Here is a 26297-nt window from a genome sequence, read left to right as displayed (position 1 = left end):
GAGGAGAGGGAGAAGAGAGGAGAGAGGGAGAGAGAGGAGGGGGAGGAGAGAGAGGAGGGAGGAGGAGGAGAGAGGAGGGAGGAGAGAGAGGAGAGCAGGGGAGGAGAGAGAGGAGAGGGAGGAGAGAGAGGGAGAGAGAGGAGAGGGAGGAGAGAGAGAGAGGGAGAGAGAGGAGAGAGAGGAGAGAGAGGAGGGAGGAGAGAGGAGAGAGGAGGGAGAGGAGGGAGGAGAGAGAGAGAGGAGAGAGAGGAGGGAGGAGAGAGAGGAGGGAGGAGAGAGAGAGGGAGGAGAGACAGTGAGAGAGAGAAAGAAAGAGAGGAGAGAGTCACCAAAATGTCACAACACTCTGCTTTTTGAAACTCGTTTAACTAATTAAATAAATTAGTAACATATACAAGATTTGCAACCCCCCCCCCCCCCACACACACACACTATAAACATGTAATAAATTAATGAATCAATGAAGTAGGCACAATATGAGGTACATGGCCACACTGTTATGGCAGCTATACTCTCTTTCAATCCACTCCAATCCAGGACCAAACAGCTCAGCTGCCTAACTGAACACTTCGATTGGACTGTACCGTTACAAAGACCTGGCTGTAACAGCGCTCTGGGCTTCTCAGTTCAATAATTAAGGACACAGCTGGAACCGGGTTCTGTACTAGAATGGACTGAAAGAGCCACAAGTGAGACCCTCAGTCCAACAGTAACTGCAAAGCCCCGTCAAGTTACCTTCATGAGTTTCGCTGGTTTCCTGCCCTCTCCCTGTGGCGTCTCAACATCTTCCCCCTCCACTGGATCGGTCGTCAATTCTGGGATCTCTCTGGATTGGGATTGGGGTTCAGTGTCCTGGGGTCTCTCTGTGACCCCCTCCGTGGCGGGGCCAGCCTCTCTCTGCTCCACTGGTTTCTCCGGACGCCTCTCCAGTTTGGTTCCCAGTTTCAGCTCCTTCTTGATCTTTTCCAGTAGGAGCTCCTTGCTCTCTTTCGAGCGGAGTTGGTCTCCATTGACAGCGGCCTCCGCTGATGGAGTCTTCTGTGCAGAAGGAGCCCAATCCAAAGCCTCAGATGTGGTCTTCTCTCCTGAAACCTGACCCTCTGGGGTCTCGGGTCGATCTGTTTCATTTGACGCCTGTTTGACTCCCTCACCAGGTTCTTCCATTTTAATGAATGCTTTTTCTTCTTCAGGAGAAGTAACAGCGTCCAACAGAATGCCTTGCCTCTGCCTGGCAACAAAATCCAATCCCGTGTCCTCTCTTTCCAATCTGACACTGTCCACAGAGAGGCTGGGGCCACCGAGGTGCTCCCGGAAATAGGTCCCTGCTGGGGTAATCTCTGGAGGGATTGGTTCCCCCTCAGATTCTGGCTGGCCAGTCCTTTGTTCCTTCAGAGGGGTCCGTACTACCTCGACTGTCCTGTCCTGGCGCTCTCTGCCAGAAAATTCCGGCTTTCCCAGAGAAACTTCGGTGGGTTGAACTTGCTTCCCTATGGATATTCCCATCGCGTTGGTCTCAGTTTCTCCCCCCTCTTCAGAAGATTTTGTCTGCTCTCTGGTAGCATCTTTCAATCGGGTGCCCGTCTGTGCTCTCAGGTCTCCATCAATGGACGACTCATCATGCGCTTTCTCCAGTGACTCAACGGGAAGCTCAAGCGAGTCCCTCGCAGTTTCTGATTTAGCGTCCCCTCTTGTTCTCCCGTTGTCGTATTTCATCTCCAGCTTCTCTCCTGCAATATCCAGCCTCTTCTGTGGAGACTCCAGAGTCCCTCTAGAGGTTGGCACAGACTCCTTTTTCTTCTCCACCTCCGTAGCAACCTGTCCTTCCCCTTGAGCGACTAGCCCCTCTCCCTCGAACCCGAGTCCTCTCTCCTTCAGCCCGGCTCCTCTCCTCATCGCCTCCAGCTCCTCGGCCGCCTGCTTCTCGCTCACCGCTCGCTCGTACACTTTTCTCCGGATGCTCTCCTTGGCCTTCAGGAGAAGGGCTTCCCTCTCCTTGCGTTCTTTGGAACTGGGCTCCACGTTCCTCTCTCCTTCTAAACCGCTGCTCGCTTCCTCTGCAAGAGCTGCATCCTCTGCTGTTGAAACCTGCTGGACTTCCATTCTCATCGCTTCCTGAGTTACTGAACCAGCCTGACTCACTTCCTCCGAAAGTGGTCCATCATCTTCTGCCTCCATTTCCCTGACCCCACCTCTACCCTCTCTCTCACCCAAGCCTACCGATGCGCTGTAAAGTTTAGCTTTGGCAGGTTTGTCTCCGAGCTTGGTTTGCGCCTGTCCCTGAATTTCCAAACCTACAGCCCCCATATCCTCTGAAAGTGGTGTGTCGTCACCTCCTATCCTCAAGTCTCCCTGGACCCCTGCTATGTTGGATGTGTAAGTGACCCTGTTCTCTGTCTGCTCTCCATCTGTCTCCCTTTTCACTTCCTCTGCAAGTGGTCTATCAACGACAATGAAACCCATTCCTCTATCTAGGATCACTGAACCCTCTACCATCCCAAATAACCTGCTCTCGGTTTGAACCCGGGTCTGTATCTGTTCACTTGCTTCCAAACCTGCACCTCTTTCTTTCTCTAGATGTTCCTTGTCCTCACCTTTCCTATCAGTATCATCTCTTCCGTGAGCATCGTTCTCTGTTTTTAGAACCTCACTCTCCAGTTCTCCCTGCACAAGTGGTCTATCACCTGCCTGTTTCCCCTCGGTGATAACTACTCCTCTATCAGAGACTGTGATCTGGGTCTGCACTTCTCCCTCCCCATCCTCCAGCGTGCTCTGCACCTCCGTGCTTTCACGACCTCGTTCTGCAGCTTCCTCCGACTCTTTCACTTGAATGACGTTCTCTGCAACAGACGTTCTAGTCCCCAAACCCTCTGTACGATCGGAGGAGGCCGTCGGGCTGGGCTTGGTCTTTATTTTCTGATGCACTGCTTGCTGGTAGAGTAGCTGCAGCTGCTGTGTCTCCAGTTCCATGGAAACTGGCTCATCAGCTTCCCTTCTGAAGCGACTCGCCTCCAACAGCCCTTCCTCTGCTTCACGTACCGGCATCAGAGTCTTTAACCCTGCCTCTGCTCTCTCGCCCGAGTCGCTGACGTCCTCCTGGGTTTCATCTCCCAGTCGTTCATAATCGACAGTAACATCCTGTTTCAGTACGAGGCAGCTTTCCTTAGCCTCAGTGCTGGTTACTTCCATTTCCGCAAATTCCTCCTCCACAGGAGTCTGTGCAGATGTGAACAACAGGAAGGTATCGTTTTCTGCTCTGTCTCCTGTGCGCCCCGTTATTAACGGGGGGTCCGGGTGGCTTGGACTGTCCTTGATGCTGGTGTCTGCGCAGCGTTCTGGGGTGCCAGGAGGGAACGCTTGTACGTCTGCCTGCTTGTGAGTCATGCTGTCCGGGCTGGAAAAGTCTTTACTGGAATAAGCCGGCGTCTCAGCTCCTCTGTCCCCTTGGGATGTCCCGTTTGGGGCCTGCGATTCCTCATCTTGCTCAAGGACTCGCTCGCCTTCCTCGCTTTCTTCCAGATTCCCCACGTTACTCTGAATGACTGTGGCCATTTCCTTTGTGATCAGACCTTTGGCCTCCGCCTCTTCAAGATTGACGGTTCTCTCCCCGGAGACAGGGGATACGATCCCCCCTGCCGTCAGCTGATTGGTCGCGATCAGCTTTGCCATGTCTTCAGTGACCAATCCCTGCCGGAGAGCAGCGGCCAGGGGCAGCCGGTCGCCCGTGGTGATGTCGATGATCCCTCCGGAGTCCGCTTGGCTTTGCAGGATCCTCAGCGCAGGGACCGGGTCGATTCTCCCCGCTTTCATCGCCAGGGAAACGGGAATGAGGTCGCCGGTGACGTCGTCTCTGATTCCTCTGAAAGGCCCGACACGCAGGAACCTCTGCCCGGTCTCGATGTCGATCCTGGCCCTGTTCACGATCTCCGAGTAGGGCACGGCCGTCGCCCTTTCGGGATCCAGGACGCAGCACTGCATAGCCGGCGAGGCCATGGCTTTATCCACCACCGGCTTCTCCAGCATCCCCCGCTGCACTGCCTCCGTGAGGCTGAGCCTCGCCCCTGTGTCCGGGTCTCTACAGCCGCCGCTCATCGCCTGGATTTCTTGAACCCTGTTGGATAAATCCCTGTCGACCAGTCCCAGAGCCGTGGCCTGTGGCAAGGCAATCCGCTCCTTGGTCTCTGGATGGACGTACTGCTGTCTGCAGGCCTTTTCCACCTCTACCAGCTCCTGAGCCGAGTCCCTGTCGATCAGCCCTCGATCCAACGCATCCTCTACGGACAGCCTCATCCCAGAGCCGTGGTGAATGATCCCCCCATCGGCAACCTGCCTGGCCAGGACCTGCGAGGCTTGCTCCCTGTCCACCAGCCCCCTCTCTATAGCCTGGCTCAGTGGGACAGGCTCTTTAGTCTCAGGGTCCAGGGCTCCTTCCATCTCCGCCTGCAGCTCCAGTTTCCTCAGCCCAGTCTCCCTCTCCACGCCTTTGCCCTTGTAAGCTTTCTCCAGCTTCATCAGATCCTCCCGCAGGGTCCCTTCCTCGACGAGCCCCAGTTTGGAGGCCAGGGTGACCGAGACTTTCTTCCCTCTCCTCAGGTCCACGATCCCTCCGGAGGCCACCTGGCCTTCCAGGAGTCTCGCGGCCGTCTCCTGGTCCAGCAGCCCGCTCCGGGAAGCCTCCTGCACCGTACACAGGCTCCCTCCACTGCTGGCGTCGAAGACCCCCGAGATGGATTTCTCCGACCTCAAGACCTTCTGCATCAGCTCCTCGTCCATCAGGCCTTCCTCCAGCACCTCGTCCACACTCAGCACCTCGCAGACCTCCGAGTCGAAGAAGCCCCCGAAGAGCCCCAGCTTCTCCATCAGTCTGACCACGGTGTGGCCCTGCAGCACCCCCAGAGACAGAGCCTCGTCCAGCAGCAGCTTCCTCCCTTCTCCCCCGGCCCCCGGCTTCTTGTGAACGATGCCTCCCTCTCGGAGCTGGGAGGCCAGGACTTCAAGGACAGTCTCCTCGTCCGAGTCCACTGTGCCCGATTCCGAAGCAGTCGGTGGTCCCGTGGTTTGTGTGTCTGTTGACGAGGAGGCAGCGATTGGTTTCCCGGCTCTTGAATCTTCCTGGGTTCTGGTTTGCAAGACCCTTGAGGCAGTTTGTGTTTTTTGCCAGCTCTGGGCGATGGATCCGTGCGGATGGGTAACGGGTGTTTGGAGGTTTCCTCCCAGCTCCTCTCTCTCCTGGTTGACCACAGTCCTGGCCACGCTATCCTCACCCTCTTCTGCAATCATGAGTCTTTCCTCAAGCAATGGGATGCGTCTGCCTTTCCTAACATCCTGAGACTGGGAAGACATTATAGTTTCTGCCTGGGACTGCTGCTTCACCTCCCTTTGGGACTGTATTAAATCGGACTGGTAATGCTCAGATTCTTTTATATCTGATTGGGTCTGGAATTGTTTCATGAACTGTGGACCGTGCATCACTGTTTCAGTGTCCATCTGTTCCTGTTCCATCATCAAGGTCTCCCATTCAGCGCCTGTGTACTGCAACGCACCCTCACTCTCCACCACTGCCAAAACTGGTTCTAGTTTCCAGTCAGTGACAGACTGGCCTCTATTTGTGTCTGTGCCGGATCTTTTCTCAGCCTCCCTTTTGTCCTTTCCTGCTTTCTTCCTCTCCTTTTTGTCCAGTTTCATTCTTTTTAGTTCAGAATGGGATTCTTGTGGCTTTCCTGAAACAGGTGCACGTTGTTCCTCTGCAGACGGACTCCTGACCGTGGCAACTCTACCTGCAGAATGAAATCCCAGGATAACTTTCTCTTCTGTCTCGTCAGCTTCTACTGTCTGCACCCGTCTCTCTCTCTTCAATTCCTCCTCTGCTCTCCTCATTGCCTCTTTCTTTGCTTTCGACTTCCCATCTCTTTTTTGTCTCTCTCTGACCTCCGTTCTCTGCACCCTGGAAGATTTATCTACCTTGCCCTCTCCTTTCAGTTTCTCTTTCCCGAATCCTTCCTCCTCCAAAGTTTCGGCTGCCCACTTTCCAGCCGCCACCGCCTTCCCGGTCTGCTTTTCCACAGCCTCCACGTTCCCATGCAACACCAACTCTTCCAGTTTTGCCTTTCCATGAATTCTGGCAATGTCCGAACCTGGCGCTGGCGCGGTTCTTCCAAGGATCTGAATGCTTTCTTCCGCTTCCCAGAATCCGATGGCCTGGCTACGATCATCCGTTTCTGTTTCCATTTCGGCCTCATCTTTTCCCCCTGAGCAAACTTCGGCTTCGGCCACAGCCAGTGCGCAGGCCACCTCGGAAAGCTCCTGGTCAAGCAGCACCAGCCTCTGTCCGGAGTGCACGTTGATGTAACTGTGAGTCATGAGGTGGAAGAGCAGCCTCTGCTCCACCTCGGCCCTCGGGTCCTCCACCTGCTCTCCGGTCCGGCCCGGTTTGGGGTCGTAGCGAGGGGCCGGAGGCGAGCCTCCGTTAGAGGATGAGGAAGACCCCCAGCTGAGCCTGTTAATAGAGGGGGACCCCGAGAGAGTCATAGTGGGCATCATGTCCGGGATGCGAGCCCCCTTCAAGACCTCCACGCAGTCTTCACCCAGCAGCTCTACAGCCTTCTCCAAAGGCACCACCTCGCACGTTTCGGGCACATACAGCGCCCCGACGGTCTTCCTCTGGCCTAAAATCCTTCCGGCCAGCTCTGTGGAGAGCACCCCCTGCTGGACAGCCTCTGCCACGGGCAGGATCTCCCCAGTCTCCGGCCACAGCAGCCCCATGAAGGACCACAGGGACTCCAGGATGACCAGGGCTCTCCGCGAGGCCACCAGGTCCTTCTGCACGGCCTCGTCCACCGTCAGCCTCCGGCCGCTCAGGGGGTCGATGACCCCGCCGGTCTGCAGCTGCCTGATCAGGATGGCGCAGGCCATGTCCTGGTCGATGAGCCCGTGCCTCACCGCCTCGTCCACGGTGAGCCTGTGCCCCGAACGGGGGTCCGCAATCCCTCCGGCGAACAGCTGGGCCTCCAGCAGCCTCACCGTCACCTGCCGGTCGATCAGTCCCTCCTGCACCGCCCGGAAGATGCTGACTTGCCTGCCCGATTTGAGGCACACCATCCCCCCCGCCAGCTGCTTCACCGGAAGCAGCCTGCAGCCGCTCTCCTTGTGGGTCAGGCAGCGACGGGCCAGCTCTGACAGGCTCAGCTTCTCCGCGGTGTTGGGGTCAATCAGCTCCCTGCGCGTCTTCAAGCGGGCTTCCAGCTTGGATCGGACCTGCGGGGTGAGAAGCCCTTCCTCGGAGGCAGTCTCCAAGCTCAGCAGCCTCCCGCCTTCCGCATTCAGCCCCCCTGCGGAAACCTGCAGCTCCAGTATCTTCAAACCCATCTGCTCCTCAATCACCCCCGACTCCACAGCCGACACCACTGGGTGGAGCTTCTTATTCCTGAGCTGTGATTGGTCCACCAGCTCCAGGGCTGTCTGGAGACCCTGCAGGGATTGGCCGGTCCTCTCGTCGATCACTTTGCGGCGCAACGCCTCCTCCAATGAGAGAGTCTCGCTGGTGTCGGGGACAGTCAGCCCGGACAGGGCTAGCTGAGCCTCCAGGAGAGCCAGCCCCGTGTCCTGGTCGATCAGCCCTTTCTGCATGGCTTGGAAAACTGGGAAAATCTCCACTGTGCCCAAATCGATGACTCCGGCAACAGCAGCACCTCCCTGGAGGAGGGGGGGGGGGGGGAGAGGGAGAGGGGGAGGGAGAGAGAGAGAGAGAGAGAAAGAGCGAGAGAGACAGAGGGAGGGAGAGAGAGAGAGAGACAGAGGGAGGGAGGGAGGGAGGGAGAGAGAGAGAGAGAGAGGGGGGAGGGAGAGAGAGAGAGAGGGGGAGGGAGAGAGAGAGAGGGAGAGAGAGAGAGGGAGAGAGAGGGGGAGGGAGAGAGAGAGAGACAGAGGGAGGGAGGGAGGGAGGGAGAGAGAGAGAGAGGGGGGAGGGAGAGAGAGAGAGAGGGGGAGGGAGAGAGAGAGAGGGAGAGAGAGAGAGGGAGAGAGAGGGGGAGGGAGAGAGAGAGAGAGCGAGAGAGAGAGAGAGGAGAGAGCGAGAGAGAGCGAGGGAGAGCGAGGGAGAGCGAGAGGGGGAGAGAGGGAGAGGGAGAGAGGGGAGAGAGAGTGAGGGAGAGAGAGAGAGAGAGAGAGAGCGAGAGAAACACATTATTCAGAATGTGAAGGCTTATTCAAAATAATATATATATATTTTTTTTTTTTTACACACACAGCACCCTCTCGGTATTCCTGCATTGCATAATTCACTAATTGGTTAACTGGACGTTAGCCCACGTTGTTGGTCCATTGTAAAAGTCCGAGGTTTTCTAATAAAATCTCCTCACTGACTGGCTCAGCGTTCTTCAACGTTACTTATTTTCTGTTTATCCCCTCCTTCTATCGAGGCTCCTAACTCAGCATTTTCAATACCTCTCTGTATTTTTGATGTGCAAGTCAGGTACGGGAATACAGAGGGAGTGCTGTGCACGGTTAATTGAGCCGCTTGAACACAGACCCCAATCAGAACCCAGTTTGAGGGGTTTTTTGTGCTCGGACTGAAAACGTTTGCTTTTGGAGGAAATGTTTAGCTGGTGCAGTTATCAACTGACATCATTTATAAAGAGCTTTAAATCACATGTAAAAAATAATGTGAGTGTTTGATACAGTATATATGTTAAACCGTTACTGTCTTTTTAAATGACTTTAAAAAAATGACTGATTTAATTAAAGTTAATTAAGGAAAAACAACAAAATAAACACAGTAGCTGTTTGGGGTCTGCTCGCTCCAGCAGGATTTGAAAACATTCAATACAAATTTTTTTTCCATTCAATATAATTTTTCACCAGCCCCACAACAAAATCAGCTCAAAAAGACCCAAAACAAAAGAGAAAATCATATATGACATGCAATAAACATCCCAGAGAGCCTAAGTGATCTCATTCTAATGAGAGAGAGAGAGAGAGAGAATCGTATGACATGCAATAAACATCCCAGAGAGCCTAAGTGATCTCATTCTAATGAGAGAGAGAGAGAGTGTGAGGGTGATAGAGAGAGTGAGGGTGATAGAGAGAGAGGGGAGACAGAGGGTGAGATACTGAGAGTGATAGAGGGAGAGAAAATCGTACACGACATGCAATAAACATCCCAGAATGCTAAAAAAGAAAAATGCAGAAATCTTTTTCTTCAGTGTTCAAAACTGCCCACATAGATGATAAATACAACGATAATGAGCAGTTCTGTGCCAGCATGTCAGTTCTGTGATGTGGAATACACCTCTCTCTGCTGACAAACTCATTTCAGCCAGATTCAAACCACATGGCAAACATCGATGAAATAGTTCAATAATAGAGAGAAATGATGGGCAGTTTTGAGCAGTGTTTGAAATTACAAAAGGGTTAAAAAAAAAAAAAAAAAAACTGTTCTATACTTACAAATCAATGCAAACAGGGTCAGTACAGACACGCAACATGTGGCTCTGCTGGTCACGAAACAACACAACACAACACTGTACAACACAACACTGTACAACACAACACAACACTGTACAACACAACACAGCACAACACTGTACAACTACACCACCCAGACTGTACATAGAGAAGGAAGTGTGTTACTTACCCCGGCAACTAGGAGTTTCCGAGACGTACAGAACATTGACAGCTTCAGATGCTCAGCAGATTCACACACAAGACGAGTAAGTAGCTTGTTGTTAGCATCCAGCATGCCACACTTAACACCTGCCTGTCTACCTCTGTCTGCCTATCTCTGCCTGCCTGTCTCTCTCTGTCTCTGTCTCTCTCTCTCTCTCTGTCTGCCTCTCTCTCTCTCTCTCTGTCTGTCTGTCTGTCTGTCTGTCTGTCTCTCTCTCTCTCTCTCTCTGTCTGCCTCTCTCTCTCTCTCTCTCTCTCTCTGTCTCTGTCTGCCTCTGCCTGTCTGTCTGTCTGTCTAATATTTTGGCCACACCCCACAAAGACTTCAGTCTGCAAGTCCGTCCCTGTGCTGTTAGTCAGTTTAAAGCAAGGTGCAGGTTAATGACACAATATGAAAATCATTATTAAAATCCTCCTCCTCACATATTGAAACAGTGGCCTGTCACACGTCATGCTCAACTCTGCTGTTTTTCTGCTCTTTCCGTTTCAAACGCAGGGTCAGAGTTACTCTGCTTTACTGCTGTGCAATCTGAATTTGACACCGCTTCTCTCTGATGTTTTCCAATCCAAGAACGTCGTCTAAATGCTTCACCTCTTTCAGATGAAGCCGGGAGAACTTGCTTCCGCTATGTAATGTGGAGGGCATGCTCCACGAACCAATCTTCAAACAAATCTTATTTCATACAGATTTTAAATCTTAAAATGGTGCAAACTTCACACCGAGCAGAAGCAGAGCAAGCCGGCACCTCACGGGTTTCATTTATTATAACACAAGACCCACCCCTCAGACAGCCATGCAAAGAACCCCCATTGAAATCCATCCAATTTGACAGATATTTTTGAATCCCTGGTTTAATCACATTGACTCAGATTTTTGCATAGAATCTTTTTTTCTGTGTATTGCATGGCTGTATCGGGGAGACAGACGAACACAAAAGGCACATGAAGACTCTGTAAATATATCCATGTGGACACGCGCCAGGCAGGACATCCAGTCCAGTAAACACTGCCCGGCACACACGCACTCTCACACGCGTGTTACACGCAGCTTGTACAAGCACGCAGCGTCCCTGTTGTTAAGCTGACACGGATGATGATGGCTGGACAGATGGATGTGGTGCCGTTGCTGTTTCCCTGGTCAATAAGTGCACACACCATGCTATTAAACACAGCTGCAAACGCTGCCTGTGAGTGGAGGAGATGGGAATGTGACACACACACACACACACACGCACACACACACACGCACGCAGACACCGTAACGCACAGAAACACACAGCAGCTCTGAAAAGGAAGGAGGTCATTAGCACGCATTATGGGACCCCAGGCAGCACTGAGAGACGGTGCTCGTTTGCTGCCGGTTTGTTTGTTGCTGGTACCTTGCGATCCTCCTCTTCCGCTAGTCGGCCCTGCAGCTCCTGCACTTGCTGGCTGCTCTGGCTGCACAGCTGGCTGTAGGTCTGGTTCAGGGAATCCAGCTGAGCCGTGACCTGCTCCCTCTCCCTCGAGGACAGCCTGCAACACAGACACACACAGTGAGAGACCCAGCGACGACAGCACTGCAGACACACACAGTGACACAGTGCAGCGAGACACCCCAGTGACACAGCACCACACACACACACACAGTGACACAATGCAGCGAGACACCCCAGTGACACAGCACCACACACACACACACAGTGACACAGTGCAGCGAGACACCCCAGTGACACAGCACCACACACACACACACAGTGACACAGTGCAGCGAGACACCCCAGTGACACAGCACCACACACACACACACAGTGACACAGTGCAGCGAGACACCCCAGTGACACAGCACCACACACACAAATGCAAACATTTCACATTCTTTTTAAATCTCATTAATCTAGATCTATCCAGTTATATACAGAAGGTTTCATGTTGTAATTGTGATACAGGAGCTCTGCTCAGAGAGGCACTCACTTGCTGGCCTGTTTGGACTGCAGGAAGATCTGCGTGTTCCTGACAGCCTCCGCCACATCCTCCTTCCTAGCAGCCAGCTCCTCTTGCACAGCCTGTGAAGCAGCAGAGGCACACGCAGGGTTAAAACCTCTCCCCCTCTCTCCCCTGTGCCTTCGCCTTCTATTCCTCCTCCCCTCTGTCTTTCTGTGATCTCTCTCTACGACCCCTCCTCTCTTTACCCCTCTCCCCTCCTCACCTGTTGCTGTGAGAGTGACCTCTCGATGTCCCCTCTCTCCGGGGTCCCCAGACTCCCCTTGACCCCCAGAGCCCAGCCCAGCAGCTCCGAGACCTGGCCCACGCGCGCCTGCTTCTCCTCCTCCAGGGCTTTCTGCAGGTAAGAGACCGGACACACGCGTTACACCGGGGGAACACACAGGGAGGACTGCAGCAATCAGGCAAGACGCTCTGAAGAAAACCCAGGTGGATCCACCCCTACCCGAGTTTCTCAAAGCTCCAGTATTTACCTCTTCATCCTCCAGCCTCCGCAGCGCTTCGCTGATGTACTTCACATGCTGCGTCGTCAGGGTAACCAGCGCCGTGTAGCGTGTGCGCAGCTCCATGAACTGAAACACACACACACGAGATTCAGAGAGCGGTCGTGACATCAAAACTCTTCAGCATTGAAAACGCTGCTGATCAGGAGCACTCCACCTCTACAGCTAGCTTCCCCTGCAGCTGCTGTCTGGAGGCACAGTGACTCTGTATAGAGTTAACAGGGCTGTGCAGATACTCTGACTTACCAAGCAAAGCTCCACCTCAGCTCATGCCCTTGTGACCATGTTTGGAGCGACTGGCTCTAGCTGAAATCAGGGACGTGGGTGTTCATTAGACACGAGCGATGACCAGGAGTCTCTTGATTAACGGAAGCTCCTGATACATTCTCACCACTGCAGTGTTATTAAAAGGCCTGGCTGTGTGTGTCAGTGATGTCTGAACGATCCCTGCTCTCTGCCTCACCTCCTGAGTGATGGCGTCGGACGACGAGTGCACCCTCCTCCTCTTCACCTGGGATTTCTGCTGAGACTCCACGAAGGCTCTGTACGTCATGAGCTGCAGCTCATACTCCTGAAACGCAGGACGCAGCGTCAGCACCGCACTCTTTAACCAGGCAAACGGGTTACAAACGGAATGTCACAGTAAGAAGTAATATACCGGGAGCAATCAATGTGTCGATGTGGTAAACTTGCTGTCTAATCCCCCTGTATATATACACACCTTGACGGAGGCGCAGTACTGCTTGGAGTGGGTCTGACACTCATCCAGCTTCTCCTGGTTCCTCTCTATCTCCACTACCAGCGCCTGCACACACACACACACACACACACACACACACACACACACACACAGAGACAGGGTCAGAGTCACATTGAGACAATAACCTGAAAACAAGGGAGCACCCTGCTGTCCTCCTCCCCCCCCCCCCTCTGTTCCCCCTCTCCCCCTCCAGTTCCCCCCGTTCCCCTCTCTCTCTCCCCCGTTCCCCTCTCTCTCCCCTCGTTCCCCTCTTTCTCTCCCCCCGTTCCCTTCTCTCCCCCCAGTTCCCCTCACCGTTTGCTGGCTCAGTTGTTCTGACAGCACCCTGCTGTCCTCAGCCTGGCCGGGCTGCATGGCCTCTTGCTGTGCGGTCGTCTCCTCGATCCATCGGATCAGCGCACCGTGCCGGTCCCGGTAATCCAGCAGAACCTGAGCAATACCCTCCAGGTCCGATTGTCTGACAGACAGAAACACACGTTCAGTAATAAAGCATTAATACACAGACACGTCGCTTTCTCAGTGTCTTCAGTGTAAATTCAATGACTAACGTTTCCACTAGAAGTCTTTCTCAGGGTCTTCAGTGTAAATTCAATGTCTAACGTTTCCACTACAAGTCTTTCTCAGGGTCTTCAGTGTAAATTCAATGACTAACGTTTCCACTAGAAGTCTTTCTCAGGGTCTTCAGTGTAAATGCAATGACTAACGTTTCCTCTAGAAGTCTTTCTCAGCGTCTTCAGTGTAAATTCAATGACTAACGTTTCCACTAGAAGTCTTTCTCAGCGTCTTCAGTGTAAATTCAATGACTAACGTTTCCACTAGAAGTCTTTCTCAGCGTCTTCAGTGTAAATTCAATGGCTAACGTTTCCACTAGAAGTCTTTCTCAGTGTCTTCAGTGTAAATTCAATGGCTAACGTTTCCACTAGAAGTCTTTCTCAGTGTCTTCAGTGTAAATTCAATGACTAACGTTTCCACTAGAAGTCTTTCTCAGTGTCTTCAGTGTAAATTCAATGACTAACGTTTCCACTAGAAGTCTTTCTCAGTGTCTTCAGTGTAAATTCAACGACAAACGTTTCCACTAGAAGTCTTTCTCAGCGTCTTCAGTGTAAATTCAATGACTAACGTTTCCACTAGAAGTCTTTCTCAGCGTCTTCAGTGTAAATTCAATGACTAACGTTTCCACTAGAAGTCTTTCTCAGTGTCTTCAGTGTAAATTCAATGACTAACGTTTCCACTAGAAGTCTCTCAGTGTCTTCAGTGTAAATTCAATGACTAACGTTTCCACTAGAAGTCTTTCTCAGTGTCTTCAGTGTAAATTCAACGACAAACGTTTCCACTAGAAGTCTTTCTCAGCGTCTTCAGTGTAAATTCAATGACTAACGTTTCCACTAGAAGTCTTTCTCAGTGTCTTCAGTGTAAATTCAATGACTAACGTTTCCACTAGAAGTCTTTCTCAGTGTCTTCAGTGTAAATTCAATGACTAACGTTTCCACTAGGAGTCTTTCTCAGCGTCTTCAGTGTAAATTCAATGGCTAACGTTTCCACTAGAAGTCTTTCTCAGTGTCTTCAGTGTAAATTCAATGACTAACGTTTCCACTAGAAGTCTTTCTCAGTGTCTTCAGTGTAAATTCAATGGCTAACGTTTCCACTAGAAGTCTTTCTCAGCGTCTTCAGTGTAAATTCAATGACTAACGTTTCCACTAGAAGTCTTTCTCAGTGTCTTCAGTGTAAATTCAATGGCTAACGTTTCCACTAGAAGTCTTTCTCAGCGTCTTCAGTGTAAATTCAATGGCTAACGTTTCCACTAGAAGTCTTTCTCAGCGTCTTCAGTGTAAATTCAATGGCTAACGTTTCCACTAGAAGTCTTTCTCAGTGTTCCTCTTAGCATTTCTAATCTCAGCCCTGTTGAGTGTTTTAACGGCTCTGGATGATCCTTTGCACTCTCGGTTCTGGTACTGACCGGGTCTCTATCTGCGAGCGCACGCTGCCCCAGCGCTCTCTCAGCTGGCCCGCTCTCTCCTGGTACAGCTCCAGTTCTGGGCTCCTCTCCTGGTGCTGCTGGAAGAGCCTCTCCCCAGCCTCCCGGGCCCTGCGGACCTCCTCGTCCAGAACCTCCAACACCGGGTCCTTCTCCCGGGCTTCAGAGCACCAGAGCTGGGGGGAGAGAGAGGCAGCGTCAGAGTCATCACAGGAAAAGAGGAGAAAGATAACTCACAAAGACAATTGAGCTGCTCTTTCTATCTCTCTCATCTGTAGCTGCTCTCTATCTCTCTCTCTCTCTCATCTGTAGCTGCTCTCTGTATCTCTCTCTCACCTGTAGCTGCTCTCTGTATCTCTCTCTCACCTGTAGCTGCTCTCTGTATCTCTCTCTCTCTCTCTCACCTGTAGCTGCTCTCTGTGTCTCTGTATAGCAGACAGGTCTGCTGGTACAATCTCCTCCTCGCTCAGTTTGCTCTCGTACTTCTTCACCAGACTCTCAGCAGCCTGAGCGCTCCGAACCAGCACCTCCACAGTCTTCAACCTGGAGACCAGCGAAACCACAGAACCCAGTCATAATACACATGCTGGTCAGAGTCCAGTAAACTCCCAAAGAAAGCTGTGAAGCATTTCTTAATTCCATTTTTGCTGAACAGGCTTCATCAGTACACTCCCTCCCACTCTCTATACAGGTGTATCCGAGCCCTTACCTGTGCAGGTAGACGGAGGACAGTGACTGCACGCGCTCCATCCTCTCCACAGCCAGGTTGAGCTCCGCTCTCAGCTCCGGCACAGTCCCAGAGGAAGGGGACTGCTGGAAGAAACTGACGCACTTCTGAGACACCTCCCCCAGGTCAGAGTGCAGCCGGTCCAGATCCAGCTGCATCCGCTGAGAGAGAGAGAGAGAGAGAGAGAGAGAGAGAGAGAGAGAGAGAGAGAGAGAGAGAGAGAGAGGGAGAGAGAGAGAGAGAGAGAGAGAGGATTAGACAACCAAATACTTGGAGGGTGTATGCGAGAGGGAGCGAGAGCGTAAGGGATAGGAGAGACAGAGAGAGACAGACAGACAGACAGACAGACAGAGAGAGAGGGAGACAGCTTGTCTAAATTCTGCTGCAGAGCTGAGAGAGGGAGTGTGAGAGTCAGAGGGGGAGGGAGAGAATCTGTGCAAATGAAAGAAGGAGTGAGAGAGTAAGAGAAAAAGGAGTGTGTGTGAGGGAACCCTGTAACCCCTGGCTGACCCCCTGCTGACCTCTTGCTCGGCGATGCGCAGGGCGCTGTCCTGGCTGGCCTCCGTCTCCCTGGCGATGGCGGTGGGAGGGGCCTGTATGCGCCGGGTCAGTCTTTGCTCCGCCTCCTCCAGGTGCAGTCTGATATCATGGAGCTGAGACAGGTAGGAGCGACAGAGACCATCATCCTTCACTTCTGCAGGGAGAGAGAATGGGAGACGTGCATTACACACCTGAGAGCTACAGTCTGATTAAAGGTATGTTCTGTACAAACATGTCATAACACAGTGTATGTCTGTGTCTGTGTGTGTGTCCATGTTAGACAATCTGAGCAGACTGTCTGAGTACACCGAAGCAGCACGAGCTGAAAAGCTTGACAGTATGACTGTGCTGCTGGGTGTCCGTGTCCCTGTCCCTGTGTGTTCTCTGTGTCTCACCCGTCTCCATGGACTCCAGCAGGCCCTGGCAGTGCTCCTGGCTCCGACGCACCTCCTCCTCGCAGCTCAGCCGCTCCGTCAGTGTGAACAGCTCACTCCCCCTGCTGTCCTCCAGGAAATCCAACAGGTGAGAGGTCATGTGATCCAGAGCCTGCTGCCGCTCCTGCGCAGACTGAGTCTTCACCTGGGGGAGAGGAGGGGGCAGGTAACACACCTGAGACAGGTAACTACACCCGAGACAGGCAACTACACCTGAAAGAGGTAACTACACATGAGACAGGTAACTACACCTGAGAGAGGTAACTACACCTGAGAGAGGTAACTACACCTGAAAGAGGTAACTACACCTCAGACAGGTAACACACCTGAGACAGGCAACTACACCCGAGACAGGTAACTACACCTCAGACAGGTAACTACACCTCAGGACAGGCAACACACCTGACACAGCTAACTACACCTGGATACATGCTTTAACAATGAGAGATGAAGACAGAGATATACCTGAGACAGGTAACGCCCACCCCTGACCCCGACCCCAACCCTCTGCACTGCAATGATCAGCAGGCCCTCGCTCTCTGTCTCAGTAGGTCCCTCACCGTGTCCAGTGTCCAGGAGGAGATGTTCTGGATGTCTTTGCGCAGGTAGTTCCAGGAGACCACGCTCTTCATGTTCACGTGAAGCTGGTGCCACAGAGTCATCACGTTCTGGTACTGCTGCTCGATCCTGAGAGAAACGAGAGCCCAAAAACACGGTGTGAGACAGGGCAGAGCTCCCTGCGGGGCGGAGCGCACAGCTTCACTGTGTGTCAGTGTGTACCTGGTCACAGTGTCCGTGCCCTCCTGGTCGGGCGGGGGCAGTGTGTCAGTGTGTACCTGGTCACAGTGTCCGTGCCCTCCTGGTCGGGCGGGGGCAGTGTGTCAGTGTGTACCTGGTCACAGTGTCCGTGCCCTCCTGGTTGGGCGGGGGCAGTGTGTCAGTGTGTACCTGGTCACAGTGTCCGTGCCCTCCTGGTTGGGCGGGGGCAGTGTGTCAGTGTGTACCTGGTCACAGTGTCCGTTCCCTCCTGGTCGGGCGGGGGCAGTGTGTCAGTGTGTACCTGGTCACAGTGTCCGTGCCCTCCTGGTTGGGTGGTCGCAGTGTGTCAGTGTGTACCTGGTCACAGTGTCCGTGCCCTCCTGGTCGGGCGGGGGCAGTGTGTCAGTGTGTACCTGGTCACAGTGTCCGTGCCCTCCTGGTTGGGCGGGGGCAGTGTGTCAGTGTGTACCTGGTCACAGTGTCCGTGCCCTCCTGGTTGGGCGGGGGCAGTGTGTCAGTGTGTACCTGGTCACAGTGTCCGTTCCCTCCTGGTCGGGCGGGGGCAGTGTGTCAGTGTGTACCTGGTCACAGTGTCCGTGCCCTCCTGGTTGGGTGGTCGCAGTGTGTCAGTGTGTACCTGGTCACAGTGTCCGTGCCCTCCTGGTTGGGCGGGGGCAGTGTGTCAGTGTGTACCTGGTCACAGTGTCCGTGCCCTCCTGGTTGGGCGGGGGCAGTGTGTCAGTGTGTACCTGGTCACAGTGTCCGTGCCCTCCTGGTCGGGCGGGGGCAGTGTGTCAGTGTGTACCTGGTCACAGTGTCCGTGCCCTCCTGGTTGGGCGGGGGCAGTGTGTCAGTGTGTACCTGGTCACAGTGTCCGTGCCCTCCTGGTTGGGCGGGGGCAGTGTGTCAGTGTGTACCTGGTCACAGTGTCCGTTCCCTCCTGGTCGGGCGGGGGCAGTGTGTCAGTGTGTACCTGGTCACAGTGTCCGTGCCCTCCTGGTTGGGCGGGGGCAGTGTGTCAGTGTGTACCTGGTCACAGTGTCCGTTCCCTCCTGGTCGGGCGGGGGCAGTGTGTCAGTGTGTACCTGGTCACAGTGTCCGTGCCCTCCTGGTTGGGTGGTCGCAGTGTGTCAGTGTGTACCTGGTCACAGTGTCCGTGCCCTCCTGGTTGGGCGGGGGCAGTGTGTCAGTGTGTACCTGGTCACAGTGTCCGTGCCCTCCTGGTTGGGCGGGGGCAGTGTGTCAGTGTGTACCTGGTCACAGTGTCCGTGCCCTCCTGGTCGGGCGGGGGCAGTGTGTCAGTGTGTACCTGGTCACAGTGTCCGTGCCCTCCTGGTTGGGCGGGGCCAGTGTGTCAGTGTGTACCTGGTCACAGTGTCCGTGCCCTCCTGGTCGGGCGGGGGCAGTGTGTCAGTGTGTACCTGGTCACAGTGTCCGTGCCCTCCTGGTCGGGCGGGGGCAGTGTGTCAGTGTGTACCTGGTCACAGTGTCCGTGCCCTCCTGGTTGGGTGGTCGCAGTGTGTCAGTGTGTACCTGGTCACAGTGTCCGTGCCCTCCTGGTTGGGCGGGGGCAGTGTGTCAGTGTGTACCTGGTCACAGTGTCCGTGCCCTCCTGGTTGGGCGGGGGCAGTGTGTCAGTGTGTACCTGGTCACAGTGTCCGTTCCCTCCTGGTCGGGCGGGGGCAGTGTGTCAGTGTGTACCTGGTCACAGTGTCCGTGCCCTCCTGGTTGGGCGGAGGGATGCTGAAGCACACAGAGGGCACCATGGCCTCATTGCCGGTCGGGCTGATCACCTTCCACTTGGTGCGCTGGGAGTTATCCTCCAGAACACACTCATCATTCTTACTGATCGTGATCTGAGGAGGAGAGGAGAGAGAGGGGGGAAGAGAGAGGGGGGGGGGGGGGGGGGAGAGAGGGGGGGAGAGAGAGAGAGAGAGAGAGAGAGAGGGGGGAGAGAGAGATAGGGGGAGAGGGAGAGAGAGAGAGAGAGGGAGAGAGAGAGAGAGAGAGAAAGGGGGGGAGAGGAGGGTGAGAGAGAGGGGGGAGGGTGAGGAGGGGGAGGGTGAGGAGGGGGAAGGTGAGAGAGAGAGAGGGAGGGGGAGAGAGGGAGAGAGAGGAAGAGAAAAAAACATAAAACATATAAAATGAAATTAAAAATCAATGAAAAGTAGTTCAATTGAATGTTTGTAGAATCGAGATGCCAGAGGGTTGCTTTGGCACTGGATGCTGCCATCTGGAAATCAGATCAAATCAGTCCTAAAGGTGTGTGTGGGGGGAGAGATTCTGTGTGTGTTTGTTTTTTTTTTTTTTAAAGACTGTGAAATTAAAAAGCTCGATATCCGTCAAACTGCTACATTTGCCTTCAACAAATCTATAAAAACGATCAACCAAAACTGAAATATATTTAAAAATCTATTAAAAAAAAAAAAACTGTGAATTAAAAGTTGAAAGAAATGCGTCACGTTTTGGCGATTCCCTGAAAGTGGCAACCGTACCCCAGGACCTCCGATTCAAAGTGCATGGAACGGAAGCACAGCGAGACTCCCACTGCAGAGCAGCCGGACCCTGCCAGGCTTGACTGTGAGCTTGAACAGGATGCGCCCGACAGTGCTGAACACAGAGACACTGAAAGAGACTTGAGCAATTCCACGACAAGCACTCCGACTAGAAGGCTTTCTCAAGGTCTTCAAACAAACTAGCGAGCTTTCTGTGAGTGTTTCTATAGAAGCGGGACGCGCCTGGGCTGGTCACCTGTGCGCTGTAATGTACAGCGAGCAGGCTGAAGCGGCTGTGCAATGGGATTGGAGGAGAGGTGGGGTTGAATGTGTATGCGTGCTGTCAGGAGGGGGCAGCGCGGCTTCACTTGACCGCAGACGTCACTGTGGAGATTAAAGGAGTGCAGTCGTGGCCACGTGCTTTATCTTTAGTTTATCACAATGACAGGACAGATCGCTCTGAAATTCACACATGGTGCACGATACGATCACTCCGAGATGAATGAGGAACGGTGTGGCCAATACCTTAACAGCGGCCTTGCCAGAAAAGCAGAGAGAGAGAGAGGAGAGAGAGAGAGAGAGAGAGAGAGAGAGAGGGGAGGTAGGGAGAAAGGAAAGGCACGGGGGGAGAAGGAGTGAAGAGGATGGATAAGGAAGGGAGGTGGAGGGAGAGAAGGAGAGAGAGAGAGGAGAGAGAGATGGGAGGGAGGGAGAAAGAAAAGGCACAGGGGGAGTGGGAGTGAAGAGGATGGATAAGGTAGGGAGGTGGAGGGAGAGAAGGAGAGAGAGAGAGAGAGAGAGAGAGAGAGAGAGAGAGAGAGAGAGAGAGAGATGGGAGGTAGGGAGAAAGGAAAGGCACGGGGGGGAGAGGGAGTGAAGAGGATGGATAAGGAAGGGAGGAGGAGGGAGAGAAGGAGAGAGAGATTATTTTGGGAATGATTATCCCAGGGTGGAGGTACTAACTCTGGCTAATCCAAACACAGGTCTGAATTAAAATATATTTTTAATCACATTGCAGGTCTTACCTGCAGCAGGGATTTCATCCTCAAACAATTCTACTTAACGTATCATCGTATGCACTGCATGGACAGCAGCGCCCCTTACTGCAGTGTGCTATATGCTGCAGTACACAGCAGAGGGCTGGTCTTGCTGCGCTCCAGGTGCAGCAGGTGTGCTTTGTGTCTCTGTGGTTCGTACCTCTATCTGCCGGTAGTCGCAGATGGCTCGGATGGGGATGCTCGTGGCCACGGTGTGGTCCGGGTTCCGTGGTTTCAGCTGGACGATAGTCTTGGCTCTGCCCACCAGGCTGGCCACAGTACTCTTGTACTGAATCAGCTGCTCCTTCTCATCCTGAGAGAGAGACGGAGAGAAGGGGAGAGAGGCGAGGAGAGGGTGAGTGGAGGCAGGCTAGAGGGAAGGAGATGTAACGGGCAGTGCTGTGTGACACACTGTGTGATACAGGAGCTCTAGAGCCAGGGGAGCAGACCAGCATGGCTCTTTTTGCACAGCGGTTAAGACGCCTGCTTGCAGTGTGCTGGGTTGTCGGTTCGAGCCCAGCCTCTGCTCTGTTGCAGAGACACTGGTGAGGGGGTGGATCGGGTTACCCAGCCAGGCTGTTACAGGCGCCTGCAGCGCATCATGTGAGCAGCACAGAGAGATTGAGATTGAACAGTAGCGTCACAGCAGAGCTGCGGACGACCAGATGGGCTGAAACGTGTTTACTTTGGCACTGTGTCTGTTTATTTGTTTACTCATGCATGTATCTGCTAATCTTTGGCTCCTGCTTTGTTGTTAAATTCACATGTACATATTCGGATTGAATTCTTTTAAAATGCCGGTTTCTCAGTGAAGGTGTTGGGTTTCTTTCAGCCTGCCTGCCAGGTGGTTACCATGGAGTCCTGCAGCAGGTCCTCGAGGCGGCCCAGCCGGCTCCCCCTCTCACAGGTGTACTTCCTCTTGATGGAGTCCTGCAGACTGCGCAGGTACGACTCGGAGTCTCGCGCGTCGCTGAAGAACTGGGGAGGAGAGGCAGATGGGAAGGGAGAGTCAATGTCTAGAAGCATTTCTTTTTCTTACACATATCAGACACGCTGTGGTACTGTCGAGTCTCTCTTTCAGTTTGTTTTAATCCCTTCTGAGCCATGCATCTGATAGTACCAAACATACATTGAGTGTGTGTGTGTGTCAGTGTGTGTCAGTGTGTCAATGTGTGTGCGTGTGTGTGTGCCAGCGTGTGCGCGCGTGTGTGTCAGTGTGTGTCAGTGTGTGCGCGTGTGTCGGCGTGTGTGCGTCAGTGTGTGTCAGTGTGTCAATGTGTGTGCGTGCCAGCGTGTGCGCGCGTGTGTCAGTGTGTGTCAGTGTGTGCGCGTGCGTCAGCGTGTGTGCGTCAGTGTGTCTCAGTGTGTGCGCGTCAGTGTGTGCGCATCAGTGTGTGCCAGCATGGCTACCCCCAGCACTCTTTACCTGGAAATAGATGGTATTGTCTCGGATGTGCTGCTCCACACAGCAGCAGAGCTGTTGAACCCACTGCCACTGGGTCTGGAGAGCAGCACTGTATGCCTGGGGAGGAGGGGCAGGGGCAGGAGAGAGAGAGAGAGAGAAACGTTGAGTGTCGAGTTACTGGTCTAAAACAGATTCTAGACTACAATCTTTCCACACATCGTGGGTTCCAGACCTAAACCTTTACCACACATTTGGGGGTTCTAGACTGTAGTCTTTGCCGACCATCACTGGGTTCTAGACTGCCCCTCCAACCCCCCAGTTCTCTGGTTCCGGAGGACTCACCTCCACTGTCTGCTTCGCAGGGTGATTCTCCAGGGAGAGATGTTCCGCGGTGTCCTGCAGCGATCGCATCACTTCCTGTTTCTCATCCAACTCCTCCCTCAGCTCCTATCGAACAAGAAGGAGAGTGAGCATGTGAGTGTGCGAGGGTGTGGCTCTCAGCGTGCGAGGGTGTGGCTCTCGGTGTCTACGTGGGTCTCAGTGTGTCGGTATGAGACACTCACAGTGAAGTAGTCCCTCTTGGCCGTCATGTTGGGGTTCTGCTCACTCCAGTCGTAAGCCAGCTCCTCCTCTTCCTTCTCATTGAGCCAGATCAGCTCGGCCGTGGCACGAGACACGAAGGCGTGGAGCGAGGTCAGAGAGTGCAGCCGCAGAGAGGAGGTCTCCTGAACCAGAGAGAGAGGGGGGGGGGGGGGGGAGAGAGTCAGAGAGAGAGAGAGAGAGGAGAGAGTCAGAGAGAGAGCGAGAGAGAGAGAGGGAGGCAGAGAGTCAGAGAGAGGCAGAGGGAGAAGGAGAGGGAGAGGGAGGAAGACAGAGTCAGAGAGAGGGAGAGAGAGAGAGGGGGAGACAGAGTCAGAGAGGGAGAGAGAGAGAGAGGGAGGCAGAGAGTCAGAGAGACAGCGAGAGAGAGAGAGGGAGGCAGAGAGTCAGAGAGAGGGAGAGGGAGAGGGAGGGAGACAGAGTCAGAGAGAGGGAGAGAGAGGGGGAGACAGAGAGTCAGAGAGAGAGAGAGAGGAGAGAGAGTCAGAGAGAGGAGAGAGAGAGCGAGAGAGAGAGCGGGAGGCAGACAGTCAGAGAGAGGGAGAGGGAGAGGGAGGGAGACAGAGTCAGAGAGAGGGAGAGGGAGACAAAGTCAGAGAGAGAGAGAGAGAGAGCGAGAGAGAGGGAGAGAGGTGTCGAACTCACCCGGAGCTTGCAATATTGGTTTTCAAGCTTGCTTAAGGTCTCTGAATAGCTGCTTCGGAAATTGGGAGAGACCTTGGACTGAGGAAGAGAAACAAAAAAATAACTGAAATAATAATGTGAGTTGAGCTGCAGGCAGCCTCTCGAGCCACACCTCGCAAGGGCTGCTTGTGGAACGATGCAATGCTGCTTTCAAGTGCTGCTCCTGCGTTTACTCATTTATACAAACCCTGTATCAGGTACTTTAAACACTAATCAATACCCTCACTCCCCACTGCTCTAATCAATAACCATGCACTCCCTAATCAATACCTCCACCCTAAAATCTGTAAACTCTCATCAATACCACATCAATCCCCCTGATCAATACCCCTAATCAATCCCCCGACCCCCCTGATCAATCCCCCTAATCAATCCCCCGACCCCCCTGATCAATCCCCGACCCCCCTGATCAATACCCCGACCCCCCTGATCAATCCCCCGACCCCCCTGATCAATACCCCGTGGGTCCGGGCCTCCTGCAGACTGCCCTGCAGCTCCTCCACAGTGCTGTGAACAGCGTGCTGCGTCTCCAGCTGCTTCTCCACACTCGGCAGGTCTGTACCCCACTCCGCACGCTCCAGAGCGATCTGAAACAGGGGTACACAAGACAGAGGGTTACCCTGCACCTCAGACCTGTACAGCATGGCAAAGTAATAAGACTCCCATTGCATAGCAGTTTGATCAATTCCTGTTTTTACAGTTTAGTGAGACACACCGAAGCGTGTTACCTACTCACTGGGGCTAATCAAGCTTGTAGTAAAACCTGGAACGGGTGAATCTGCTGTGCTATGCATCTGGGCTGATGAAATTAAAATGAAAGAAGCCTGTCCCTACCTGTGTCTCTTCCACCCAGGCCAGCAGCTCGTACACGAAGCGCAGATTCCCCTCGTCCTCTGAAGATGACACGGCCACCAGCTCTCCACGGGTCAGGGGCCTACGCAGCCAGGTCAGCGCCCCCCCCAGCAGGGTCTCAGCCCCCGCAGACAGACCCCTGCCCTCCCCGGTCAGGAGCCCGGGCCCCCGGGGGCCCCCCTGCTCAGAGGAGCTTAGGGACGAGGTGAAGTGGCCCTTCCTGTACAGGCTGGTGGACTCCAACTTCAGTGCTACCAGCTCATCCTGCAGACGCACGATCCTGGAGAGGGGAGAGGAGTGGAGGGGAGGAGAGAGAGGAGAGAGTTTTTAGTGGCTGTCTCTGCTAGGCTTGTATACATGCCTATAGTCTTGGGAGTTCACTCTAATTTTTTTAAAAAGTGAAAGACCCCTGTTGATTCTCTCCCTCCCTCCTCTACCTCACCTGTGCCCCTCTCTCTTACCTGAATACCAGCTGCTCCACCTGGTAGTACGTCTCGTCTTTCAGAATCTGGGCATCGACCTGCAGCTGCCGGATTAACCCCTCGCACTCCTGCAGGTAGATCCCCACGTCCTGCTCGTACCGCACCGGCTCACCGGACTCCAGGTGAGACACGTCCTGCGCAGACACAAGCAGAGAGACAGAGAGTTCTTCTACAGCACTCATATAAAAGGAAAGAATCGACACAGAGACAGGCAGAGAGACTCACAGCCTGCAGCGTGTTCTTAGCCAGGGTCAGCTTCTCCTCGCAGTCCAGCGCTCCGTTCTGAATCTTATTGGCAATCTGGAGTAACAGCTCTAACCTGCAGAGAGAGAGAGAGAGAGAGAGAGAGAGGGGGGGGGAGAGGGAGAGAGAGGGGGGGGAGGGAGAGAGAGGGAGAGGGGGGGGAGAAGGAGAGGGAGAGGGAGAGATCTGTTACTAGAAGTCTTACAAAAAACAGTTTGTTGATACACTGATGAGTCTTCAATATTATCAGACCCAAAGGCTCGCAGTTCATGTTTCCATCCTGCTGTACAACAGTCACTGAGGGTCAGACAGTCACACAGTCACGCAGTTGAAAAAACAAAGAGTCAAATAATTTAGAAATCACATAATCATGAATGTAATAATGAGTTTGTGCAGAGAGAGGGCTGTCGCTGCCTCTCGCCCCTAACGCCCCGCGCCCCGTACCCATTACCCTGCGCCCCTCACCTCTCGACCGCCGGCCTCAGAGCCTTCTCTCTCTCCAGCATCTCCAGGATGAGTTTGCCCCACTCATCCTCCACGTCATTGGGGTGCAGGCCCTGGGGAAGCTTGACACGCCCAAACTCCATCCACACCTGCGGAGAGGGGAGAGGGGGTGAGAGAGAGGGGGAGAGGGAGAGGGGGTGAGAGAGAGGGGGGAGAGGGAGAGGGGGTGAGAGAGAGGGGGAGGAGAGAGAGGGGGAGAGTGTACCTCGAGTCAAAACATCAGTCAGTTCAAGTTTGTTTCTTTTAGCATGTCTGTATTCAGCCCTCTCGAGTGTTTGATAGTTCTTTATACAGACGTGGCACCAAAGGATTATTCAGACAGACCCATTGAAAACATCTGAACAAGACTCCTAGTGCAAATGTTTGTCACTCGATTCATTTACTTTCTTTTAGTATTTTTTTAAGGCTGCAGAGTTTACTCGTGGTCGTGGACGAAATCCAAGTACCGAAAACTGTACGATTCAGGGATGGAGAGAAGACTCTTACTGCACAGCAGCTTCACCCAGCCCAGGTTTCAATAGGAGCTGATCAGCCCCAGTGTATAACAAGCTCAGGTGTGTGTTTATTAAACTCGTAGTAAAACTAGGAATGGATCAAACAAGTCTTATTTCCATCCCTGCAATTGCAAACGAGAATTAAAATGAATTTAAACTC

The 26297-nt window shown here is 53.5% G+C and overlaps 1 protein-coding gene across 1 annotated transcript in view; it reads right to left on the bottom strand.

Annotated features, from left to right (window-relative positions):
- Positions 1–26297, bottom strand: part of LOC117414045 (microtubule-actin cross-linking factor 1) — a gene marked incomplete in the record, with an annotated part of 147779 nt that overhangs the window by 61343 nt on the left and 60139 nt on the right. Inside the window, 27 exon segments of the mRNA XM_059000381.1 lie at positions 736–7689; positions 11040–11175; positions 11614–11705; positions 11849–11980; positions 12117–12215; positions 12610–12717; positions 12868–12951; positions 13201–13363; positions 14864–15057; positions 15286–15424; positions 15591–15769; positions 16130–16302; positions 16544–16727; positions 17143–17269; positions 19043–19197; positions 20362–20373; positions 21034–21186; positions 21726–21851; positions 22300–22395; positions 22621–22725; positions 22842–23003; positions 23524–23601; positions 24021–24149; positions 24397–24694; positions 24876–25030; positions 25122–25215; positions 25605–25732. Of these exon segments, the coding sequence (XP_058856364.1) occupies positions 736–7689; positions 11040–11175; positions 11614–11705; positions 11849–11980; positions 12117–12215; positions 12610–12717; positions 12868–12951; positions 13201–13363; positions 14864–15057; positions 15286–15424; positions 15591–15769; positions 16130–16302; positions 16544–16727; positions 17143–17269; positions 19043–19197; positions 20362–20373; positions 21034–21186; positions 21726–21851; positions 22300–22395; positions 22621–22725; positions 22842–23003; positions 23524–23601; positions 24021–24149; positions 24397–24694; positions 24876–25030; positions 25122–25215; positions 25605–25732 (10455 nt within the window).

This window comes from Acipenser ruthenus, chromosome 25 (genome assembly GCF_902713425.1).
Source record: "Acipenser ruthenus chromosome 25, fAciRut3.2 maternal haplotype, whole genome shotgun sequence".
Classification (NCBI taxonomy): Eukaryota; Metazoa; Chordata; class Actinopteri; order Acipenseriformes; family Acipenseridae; genus Acipenser; species Acipenser ruthenus.
Note: the sequence above shows the minus strand (reverse complement) of the source record. Positions and strands in the feature narration are given on the sequence as shown.